This window comes from Osmerus eperlanus, chromosome 19, assembly GCF_963692335.1.
Source record: "Osmerus eperlanus chromosome 19, fOsmEpe2.1, whole genome shotgun sequence".
In the NCBI taxonomy this organism is placed as follows: Eukaryota; Metazoa; Chordata; class Actinopteri; order Osmeriformes; family Osmeridae; genus Osmerus; species Osmerus eperlanus.
In genome coordinates this window covers 14,172,461-14,182,968 of record NC_085036.1, presented here as the reverse complement: position 1 = coordinate 14,182,968, position 10,508 = coordinate 14,172,461, and the positions used below count along the sequence as shown (strand labels likewise).

General features: G+C 38.6%; 2 protein-coding genes across 2 annotated transcripts in view; one reads left to right on the top strand and one right to left on the bottom strand.

Annotated features, from left to right (window-relative positions):
* Positions 1-5,719: 5,719 nt before the first annotated feature.
* steep1 (STING1 ER exit protein 1) lies at positions 5,720-8,161 on the bottom strand. Its single transcript, XM_062486342.1, has 7 exons — positions 7,919-8,161; positions 7,582-7,699; positions 7,418-7,459; positions 7,095-7,242; positions 6,876-6,965; positions 6,304-6,396; positions 5,720-6,035 (listed from the first exon to the last, which is right to left on the bottom strand). Exons 1-7 carry the CDS (start codon positions 8,040-8,042, stop codon positions 5,973-5,975), a joined length of 678 nt encoding a protein of 225 aa, XP_062342326.1. The 5' UTR covers positions 8,043-8,161; the 3' UTR covers positions 5,720-5,972.
* Positions 8,162-8,589: 428 nt separating this feature from the next.
* rxfp2l (relaxin family peptide receptor 2, like) overlaps positions 8,590-10,508 on the top strand; it is a 13,741-nt gene continuing 11,822 nt past the window's right edge. Inside the window, exon 1 of the mRNA XM_062486326.1 lies at positions 8,590-8,777. Within this exon, the coding sequence (XP_062342310.1) occupies positions 8,702-8,777 (76 nt within the window). The 5' untranslated portion in view covers positions 8,590-8,701. The remainder of the gene's footprint in view (positions 8,778-10,508) is intronic.

Below are 10,508 nucleotides of genomic sequence, written 5' to 3'. Positions count from 1 at the left end.
TAAATTACGGTTTGTGGGAACAGTCATATTTTCAACAAATCCATCTGGTTCTTAGACTACAACCTGATTATCTAGTTAAAGTTGCTTTCTCTGTATAATGCACATTATACCCTCTCTCTGGCCATGATAGAGATTTCTCCATCTAAATGTTGTGAGAGTGAATTCCAAGGTCCTGCAATATTTGCAAAGCAAAGCTGTTCTTCTGGCATTCTGCCCTGGAGGATATTTTGATAAATCTGTTCTGCACAGTGAACACAAGGCAGGAACAAGGGATGTAGAACACAATTATTCAATTAATTGTGGAGGAATTATATGGCATGGAGAATCCACAACAGAACAATTAATTGTGTTGCCAAATAAGAATGTGTGCTTCTATCTTCAGTTCCTGCCACAATGCATCACAGTTTGCCTTCTGTAAGGGATTATTATGAAGGCTCAGAGGGTCCAACTCATGTATTTATTATTCAGGCCTGTAGGAGATTTGAAATGGTGGACGTGATTGATGACAACAATAGTTGAATGGTGTTAAAGATGGATGACATCAACAGCTGCCAGAGATTCAGTAGGTAGTCTACTCTACAAACTAGCAATACTTCTCAATGTTGCTAAAGCAGTATGGTAGTCAAGGTCTTTTTTTTAAATATATATATAAAAAATGGTGGAAATGTATTTTTTTTTAAATGTATTTATTTTCTATTTTGAAGATTAAATGCTCCCTAGCGGCCTAAAAAATCAGATTATCATATTACAAGATTACAGATTAATCCTGGAATTGTGGAGCAGTGACAATATTAGGGCTCCAAACAGGCACAAAGAATTTCCAGAATGTACACTTTTGGTACGCTGTAAAAAAAAATCACTTTCTTACTGCGATAATCCCGTCAAAACGTGGTACTAATCAGCAGTTTGTCTCCTGTGTGTCTGGGAGTTGAGACTGGGTACACAGGATCTGAGGACCCTTGTGGCTCACATGCACCAAAAGCTGAACCATAGGTTAGAATTAGAGTTCTGTGTAGCAGGGTTAAAGATTAGCTAAAGCACTTGTTTTGCTTAGACAAATATGTTAAGTACATATTTATTAAATGCTGCTTACAATAAAAACTGGAGAAAATAAAATAGCAAAATAGACTAGCAAACTGATGGACAGTATCTTACGTTGTCAGTAGGATAAATACATGATTGGAATCCAATAATATTTTCTGGAATCATTTTTCATACGGACACGATCACAACTTGTCAGAACTCTTCACGTAATATACTGTGTATGCATTTTTAAACAAAGGATTTACAATGAATGATATAATGGTTCTTTACTGACCCTTTCTACCATATATTGACAGGGTTTAATGATCATTTAATATCTTCCAGAATAGATGATGATTTCAATCATTCGGCTAATCCTCCCCAGTCCTCTCTTTTCTGTCCCAGAGTCACACAGCATCATCAGTGTGTTGACGAGACATAAACTAAAAACCCATCTTCCCAGGGAAACAATGCATCATGTGATTCTTCCCCCAATTACTGTCCTCTAATCAGATCAGAATGCACGGCCTCTTGGTGGAACAGGCCTAATCACAGGAGTAATGAGTGGATTAATTGTGTATCACAACAAGGTGCCCTTCTCGCTTGATTGAGATGCGCTCCGAGTTGGATGGCACCACTGAATCTGAAATAGCCATTTGTCAATTGGGCAGACTAGTGCCCGTCTGTGTTCACATTAGCGAGCTTCTGTCTCCACAGGAAACAATGAGACAGACCCCAGTGTCTCTGCTGGTTCGTTCCCATGCAGAGACGACCCAGCGGCCCCAGGATGGAGCCAGACGGGAGCTCGCGGAGGCTTGTTGTCCCTGTGTTGTTTCCTGACATGTTAGAAATCTACAGTTTCACGGCTCCTGGGCCCTTCCACGGTTTAGGGTTGCACCATAATCCATGCATGTGAATAATGCATTATATGACATCATTTCCTGCAGCTACAAAACTTTGTTAGGCCGCTATTGAACTGATCTGATATTCAACCCCCCGGTCAGACCTGGGCACGTAACCCTATCTCAACTCGCCTGGAATGATTTGTCCTGCATGCTAATAACAGCAGTGTTGTGAGGATGGTGCAGTATTACTCAGATATGCATCTCTATCAATAGTTTGCACTGTCTCTCCTGTTCCATGTGGATGCCATGGCTGGGTCCTGTAATGTTGTCCATAATAACTTCCCATGAGAGCTGGATTTGAGGAAGAATCAACAAGACAAAAGATTTGTCAAATTGGTGTTAAGGGAACCTTATAACACAGAAGTGTCTGTGGCAGAATTATCACCATATCAAGGTCTAAGAACAGAATTTGGCAAGATTTTTGCATTACATTTTAACTGTGTAACCTGGTCAGTGAAGTATGAAAAGTTGGACAAAACCTGTGAAGGCATAGACCTGTCATTGAAGGCAAAACAGGCATGTTCCATTTTATTTATCAAGACTTAATCTATTAAGCAACACCACTTTTTTTATCGCAGTTTTATTTGACGTCACTAAAATCAACAGGCATTTGCAATTTAAATTGAATTAGTTATTATCGACAGATGTTTCTTTTTCCACTTTACAGAAACTTACTTTGAATAACTTGATGCTTTTTCTCTTGTAATCAAGGCTAATTAGAGAATACTCAAACTTAAACGTTGTTTATAACCAATTTAAGATTTGCACGCATGCCAACTTTGGCTACGTAATTGTAATAGGACACCCTGCCAGGACTTGATTGCACACAATCCTGAATGAGAAAAAAATGTCGCTGTCATTTAAAACTGATGCCAGTGTTGTTTTGCATGCTCTTTTTATTTAAGTATATAACCTCGCATTCCACTGTATTAATTACATAGTAAACAACTAGCTCAATATGGAGTGGAACACTCTTTTGGACATGTACTGTAGGATATATATTGAATTTATATGTTTGAATGTAAGATTTAAAAAAATATTCAGATTTTCCAGTATATTCCATTCAAGGAAGACCCATGCCAACCAGACTACAGTGGTATAGATATTTCTTGAATGAACTGTTTTTCTCTAGAACCACAAAATATACCTAATGCTGCCACCATGTGGCCATAATATGAACTGCAGCATCTTTTTCTTTCTACATCAAATGCAAATAGAAAGTTGTGATCAGTACCGGTCCACTCTCATTAAATGCAAACCGCACACAAACTGTGCCATTATACCACAAAGTTATGCAAAATTTCTGCAGATGTCCAGTTAGGTCAGTAAAGTTAGGTCACTATTATGGGACGCTACCGAACAGCCAAGACTCAAATAGGTCACTTCGAAATGACCTACCCATCAAAATGATGAGGGTTGCTCAGCTCAGGGTAATTAACACTGAAAACTCAAAGCAGAATATCACTGGAAACTCTTAAACCCATGTTGTATGTCTAACCTGAGATTCATGCATGTGTAAGAGTGACCTCAGAGTGAGGGGCTTATTACAATGACTCGTATTGAGAGACTTGTTGCTCTTGTTGGTTAGTTGTAACGGTTTCAAATTCTTGTACTCGCTGTGAAATATTTTTACTGTTGAATATTTTTCTACAGGTACACTCTTGCACTCTTGTGGGGAGTTTCATGTTGTTCAATTGTAACTTGTTTAACTACATGCTCTTATGGTTCTTCCCTTTGGCACTTATTTAGTTTTCACAATGTATGCTTCATGTTTTGGCTGCTCGCAATGTTTGGGGCTATCTCGTTGTTATGATCAGTGACCTATGCTCTTTTGTAAAGCTCTCTCTTGGAAGTCGCTTTGGATAAAAGCGTCTGCTAAATGCATAAATGTAAATGTATAGTCATTGTAAATTCTGCTGAATCAAGTGCAGGGGACAGATGCAGTACTTCCATACACCACCAGGTGGAAACCAAGACCTGAGGATTCCATCACTCACTGAATCAGCCAAATGAAGAAGCCACTGTTATAAAACACTTTCACATGCTGATGAAAATATTTTTAAAGAATCAGTCAGATGCTTTTTATAAATGTACTGTGGTCTTAAAGAAATAAATTCCTGGGCACTCAGATATTTAGTTACTGAAATGTTAGATTTGTTTTTGCTGTCTTCTGAATCACATTCTAAGATTTCTACATTCTTGATTTTATAACAAACCCATAAACAGTGTAGAGCAATAAATTATCCAACACAAAAAATCATTGAAAACATAATCTACAACCAGAGCCAGTCCTTTCTCACCACAAATACCGTACACCTATAAAACGCAGTTCCAAAGCTTCAAGACAGATTTGGTCTCCATTCCACCTCAGTGTAGGGTTTCCACCTCAATACCTCATCTGAACTGCAGGAGTCTGGCACAATTAAGCAATCAAAGCCAATGAATGGTTTAATGCATGAACTCAGATGAATCCTGAATGGTTTTTCAGTTTATAACAAAGAAAGCCTCCTGAGCCCTCATTACCTGTGGTTGAGCGCTCCCCTCTGAGGTGTCCCTTCCTCATTGCTTTTTAAAACAGGTCTCCAACCTACCCTGCTGGAATGACGATAACCTTTCCCCACAACAAAAGCCGCTCTCAATGACTTCTTCCTCTCATGCTGAGATGGAAGTTCTAACGCATGTGGTATTCTCAGTACTAACACGTCATGGGAACATTATGAATAACACAAGTGTAAATCCAACATTGCATGTTTAAATAAATAAATATGTACAAGAGAAAGAAACAGTGAATAGAAACAGAAAAATTGAGAGAGGGAGAAAGCAAGAAAGAGGGAATGCATAAATAAATGTGCTACAGCCATGCCTGTAAATGTCAGGATGTTATCAGGTGTTGCAACCATACCATCTCCTGCCTTTATCTTTTTGACCAGTTGTTAAACTTGTAGTTAGGGTTAGGATTGTTTAGCAATACTGTACATGTCCATAGTTTGCTTACAACTGCAAAAGCCTCCCTAGTTTATCACAAATGTAACTAAGAGATACACAGTCCTGTCAAAGCATCCACTCTCCAGAGCAAAAAAGCCTATTTAAGGAACTAGGACAGAAATCCAGCTGTAACAGGATGATAAACATCACAACAACCTTAACCCTTGTGTTATCTTCGGGTCATTCTGACCCATCAGTCATTGTGACCCACCGTCGTATTGCGACAGATTTACCGCATACAAAGACAAAGTGAAGCATTTTCTTTTAACCGTTGGGCTGTCTCAGACCCCCCACATTGCAAAGGTTAAAAGAAAATTATTTTAATTTGTTTTTGTATTGGGTAAAATTGGGTAAACACAACGATGGTTCGTTATGAACCTTTGGGTCATGTGACCCGAAGGCAGCACGAGGGTTAAATGACGACACTCGAAATGACTCCTGGCTCATCTGTCACCTGTCATGGCCCCCCACTGAGGAGCTGACACACAAACTCTCCCAAATCACTCCCCGTTCCCCACAGGACAAGTTGGTAGCAGCTTGACTGGTTCTGTAAACTCTGCAAACCAGAGACCTGGATCTTCTCCATCTGTCAACCAGCAGAGCCCTGGAGCCCGTGAGCACACAGGACATGTCATCAATAAGTATATTTCTTGTAAATGGGACTGACAGACAGTTTGTCGGAAAATCAATAAGGAGTGGCACTGCAGAGGAGAACCATATGTCACTGCACAAAGGACATTAAGGTTCATGTTTGTGACTTAATGTAACACTTTATGGCATAAAAAAAGGGGGGGGGGGAACAGGACAAGTTAGAAAAACAACTTTATTTCTGCATTTTGTCCTTGTTGTAGTTTCTGTACAGAGTGACTGAACTAAAATACAATAATCCTTTGTGGTTGAATCAGATTTTAAAAACAGCAATGTTTAAACTGAAATTGAGCATGGTTGTACTACAGTTAATATAAACTAAATAGTTTCTAAGACCTTTTAGACAAGAGTCCATATCCCCATGGACGTTTAGAAAACATATTTACAAAAACTCCTTTCGTCTGCACCTCACTACTTAAACTGATTATCAATCAAGGTTCCTTTCATTTTGGCCTTCTTTGCCTCCAGCTCAGCCTGTAAACAAACACCAGAGAAAAAATGGTGTAAAAACAACTGAGAATAACAACAGAGCCATTCTAAACCTCAAGCATTGAAGATAAAAATAGTAGGACGAAACCTTCAGAGTAAACCGTGTTGGACACATCCATGTTTTTAAATGTGTAAATTATTTATAAGGTTGACTTATATACTCTTGTCCCCCAACATGTAATATTCATGGCTGAGGGAGTCCCATGCCACTGGAAACAAGATGAGCGTTTTTTTGTTGAGTTTTTTTACTCACCAGTTCCTGAAGTCTCTTCTTGCTCATGCCCTTCCTCTCCAGCTGCTTCTCAATCACTTTAGCATTCTGGGCGTACGAATCTGCCACCTCTCTCTGCCAAGGAAACAGAGTTAAACAGTGTGACGACACACAAACAACATCTGAGCTGGTCTTAACATCCACCCTGTAGCAATCAGCAATTTAATTAAATTCTGACACTTCTGGCAATTACCACAGTAAACTAATCATTGGATTGAACGTTGTTTACAGCCATTTTAATTATCCTCGAAATGTGTTTTTCTTAACCCTTGTGTTATCTTCAGGTCATTCTGACCCATCAGTCATTGTGACCCACCGTTGTATTGCGACAAATTTACCTCATACAAAAACAAAGTGAAGCATTTTCTTTTAACCGTTGGGCTGTCTCAGACCCCCCACATTGCAAAGGTTAAAAGAAAATTATTTGTATTTGTTTTTGTTTTGGGTAAAATTGGGTAAACACAACAATGGTTCGTTATGAAGCTTTGGGTCATGTGACCCGAATGCAGCACAAGGGTTAAACAAAGCCAGACAAACTATTTTTGTTAACTTACAGCCTCAATTTCCTCCTCTTCTTCATCAATGGTGGACACAGTAACTGAGCTGAATTTGCCCATGTCTTTGGTCCGCTTGGTCATCATTACCTTGTAGGGTGCGCCACAGGACACAAATGAACGATTTACTTAGCAGCGATGTTATCACTTATCAAGTACTGTCAATCATACAAATACTCAAATCAATTTATGAAAGATTCAAAGTATAAGAAAACATACTCTGACTTTCTTGGGAGCCTCTGGCTTTTGACTGTAGACACTGGTATTACCGATTCCTCCTTGTCCAAATTTCACAACCGCTTCATCGATAATAAACGTGACAGGGGTGTTCTTCAATTGGTGTTGATAGAAAAGTAGTAGCCCACACCTAATATTTGAAAATCAACGTTACTGCAAACAGCCTTACATTTATGCACGTACAATTTCAAAACTAATATAGCAGCTGAGGCACATTATGTTGTTGCGAGTTTAGTAATAGATTTTGTATTAAAACCTTTCACGGACTGAAAAACACCGATGTATCAACTGTGTTAGATACTTACTTTCCACATTTCTTACGATACTGTCTCTCAATTCCCTCTGGTCTACATAGAAAAAGAGAATAGTTAATACAATCACGCAGTCAAGCTTTCTAAACATTTCAAATGCAGAAGAATGGCGACTCGATTTTAGTTTCTGAATTCTTTTGACTTTGTACTTTTAGTACCTTTTGATGTAAGTGTTCTCGTCTTCCTCAACATTACAAAACTTGTGTGCATGTTTAGCACCATCGATCACTCTTGATTTGTCTCGTGGCCGCATAGGAAGTTTTTCCAGCTGACAGTCTGTAACATTTAGTCATTTAGCAGACGCTCGTATCCAGAGTAACAGCATTGTGGAAGTGTACAAGTCATTCACGTGAAGAAGAAAAAAACAAGGCTTGAAGTTTAACCATCGAAACACAAAACACATGTTAAACGATGTTAAAACGTTAACATATCTATATGCTACGCAGTTAGGTAGCTAACAAGCTAGCAATTTATAATGTAGCTATAGCCACTCACCCAGAACTAGAACCATTTGACCACATAAACAATAATACACGTGAAGAGGTTTTTCTCCGTCATCATACTCCTCGCGGTCTCGGGTGTCGGAACAAACAACACTTCGTGACACAACTTTCGGCATGACTGTTACTTCTGCTTAAAAGAAAGCAAACATATATTTCAAATGGTAGTCTAGCTAATTTCTATGTGGCTAGCTAGCATCTGGGTCACCACACAGGAAGCAACATGCTGGGCGATAAATGATGACGCAGACACTACGTCAAGAATAGAAGCTTCAACTGTAGTAGGAATCATTGCCTGCAGGGGGCAATATTCGAGTAATTGTATACTAGTATTGAAGCACAATGAGGTACGATTATATTATAATGTCACGTTGTAGGTCATTTCGATAATAATATTATATAATATATATATATATATATTACTGAACATTTCTCATCTCATATGATCTTATATCAAAGGGGCCATCTCCCTCTCTTTCTGTGTGTGTGTCTGTGTGTGTATATGTACAGGAGAAAGAAACAGTGAATAGAAACAGAAAAATTGAGAGAAAAAGAGGGAGAAAGCGAGAGAGAGAGAGATTGAGGGAGAGAGAGAGGGAGAAAGCACAAGAGAGAGAGAGGGAGAGAGAGAGAGAGAGAGAGAGAGAGAGAGAGCGCTCACAAAAGTGCAAACGTCTGTGTGTCTCAGGGATCTGACAGTCAAAAGCTGGTGGGGTGAGTCCAGTGGAACCTCAGTCTCGCTTGCTATCTCCTGGTTCAGGATTACCCAGCACAAGGAATGTATGCTGCCGCAGATTCTAGGATGAATTGTCCATATCTCCTCTCATATTTCGCCCTAACAGCAGTAATAATAGGTAAGCAATCTCATTAATTAATCTGTAACATAAGAAGGTTTTTTAGGGTACTTACTTCAGATCATCAAAAAAACTATGATTATGTTTCAGTTGATGAGCTTTAACTGATCTTTAGTAATGTAGAGAGGTTAATCATGGGCATTAATCATATTGACAGTAATTAGAGCTCATTTATTGTTATATACCCTAATGATTTGAACAGGCTTTAGATGAGTCTACTAAATAATGTATGGATTTTTCTCCTGAGGAAATTGGGAGCACTAGCTGGCATATAGTGCAGAATTTAAAATTGAGATGTAAGACATCAGTCTGAGTAGATTATGTTTTTATAACCTGCTGGATGTCAAGGTATGGGTAATTACAATTCTGAATGTGTGTGCAACACTTGAAAATTGTGCACCCTAGAATATGTCAAATGTTCTGGATAAAAATATACAGGTTATCATAAATGGCAGGCAGTTGCCCCTGATTATAACGCCATTCTGGATTAATCAACAATTAAAAATGTTTCCGTTGGATAAACAGGGTCATGCTCTTATGAAAGGAATCCTTCTTTTTCATAATTTTTTATGAAAGTATCTGTGATCCCCTGTATTGTGTAAAGAAATGTTTCATTTATTTCATACCCATTGTTGACGTATGCTGTTTCGAAAAAAAACTGTTTGGTGAAAAGACTTAGGACAGGACGGAAGAGGATCATGTCAGAGGAGAAGACTTGAATCAGCATCTTTATTCATTGAAATGTGAACACCTTGCTGTCTCTCCAGACAAGCTTTAGGCACCAATTATATAAACAAAATGGAATAGCATTAAAATATTTTATACATGTTTTCATACTCTTGTCTGTCTTCATATTAAAGCCACTCAACTGATGGGGTTAGGGATCTCTGGTGTTGGAGAAAACAAGCAACAGGTGCACATACAAAAACCATTAGAAGCCACAACCTTCATCTAGTGCATCTTATTTGACTTGTATGTGCTGTGTGATTTCAGGATAGGAATAATAACAACTGCTGATGTTCCATTCAGCTAGGCAGTTTATTTTTATATAAAATACAAAACTAGAAATATATACTTATTTTTTTTATGAATCATTACAATAACAACACATCTGCAGGGCAATACAGGCTCCGAAAAAACTGACTGTATATTTAGTTTTGGAGACACCATATAGTTTGAAGGCAAGATTAATGACTGTGACTTTGAAATGCTAAATGCACATTTAAGTACACCCCAAAGGACGACAGTGGACTGAAGCAATCAATTGAACTAACTCTTTGAACCAAATGGAAATGAGTTGAGAGAAGATCACACCATGCAGAGGTATTTGACAACGATTACAGCGATCATCCAACTGAAAACTGCATTAGCAAATGTACTGTAATTATAGCGTTAACAATTTTCTGTAATGATGGATGGTATGGAGGGATCTTGAACTATGACTCCTCATAAAATAGGGAATGATTATTACTGTGGAATGGAAAAATGAAATAATGTATTTGTTTTCAGCCAGGTTTTCTTCCTATTGTTGTTGTGCTGTTGTGTGTTTCACCTTTCTGGAGAAAAGTATCACAGTTTGTGGTATTTGTCGTCCACCTGCTTCCGCCCAGTCCCAGGGACATCCCACCTGCTTCCTGATGTCTTGAGGCTGCGAGGTCACAAGAATGGTGGCAGATCCATCAGTTCTGGAGAGCCCCTTCCATCAGTCATGTGACCTAGTAGCATCACGAA

What these genes read in the sequence shown, in the direction of transcription:
- steep1 (XM_062486342.1), bottom strand. Translation starts at nt 8,042, where the DNA reads ATGCCGAAAGTTGTGTCACGAAGTGTTGTTTGTTCCGACACCCGAGAC. An exon ending in GAGAACACTTACATCAAAAG is followed by an intron (nt 7,460 to 7,581) that starts GTACTAAAAGTA and finishes TTTTCTATGTAG; the next exon opens with ACCAGAGGGAATTGAGAGAC. An exon ending in TATCGTAAGAAATGTGGAAA is followed by an intron (nt 7,243 to 7,417) that starts GTAAGTATCTAA and finishes TTCAAATATTAG; the next exon opens with GTGTGGGCTACTACTTTTCT.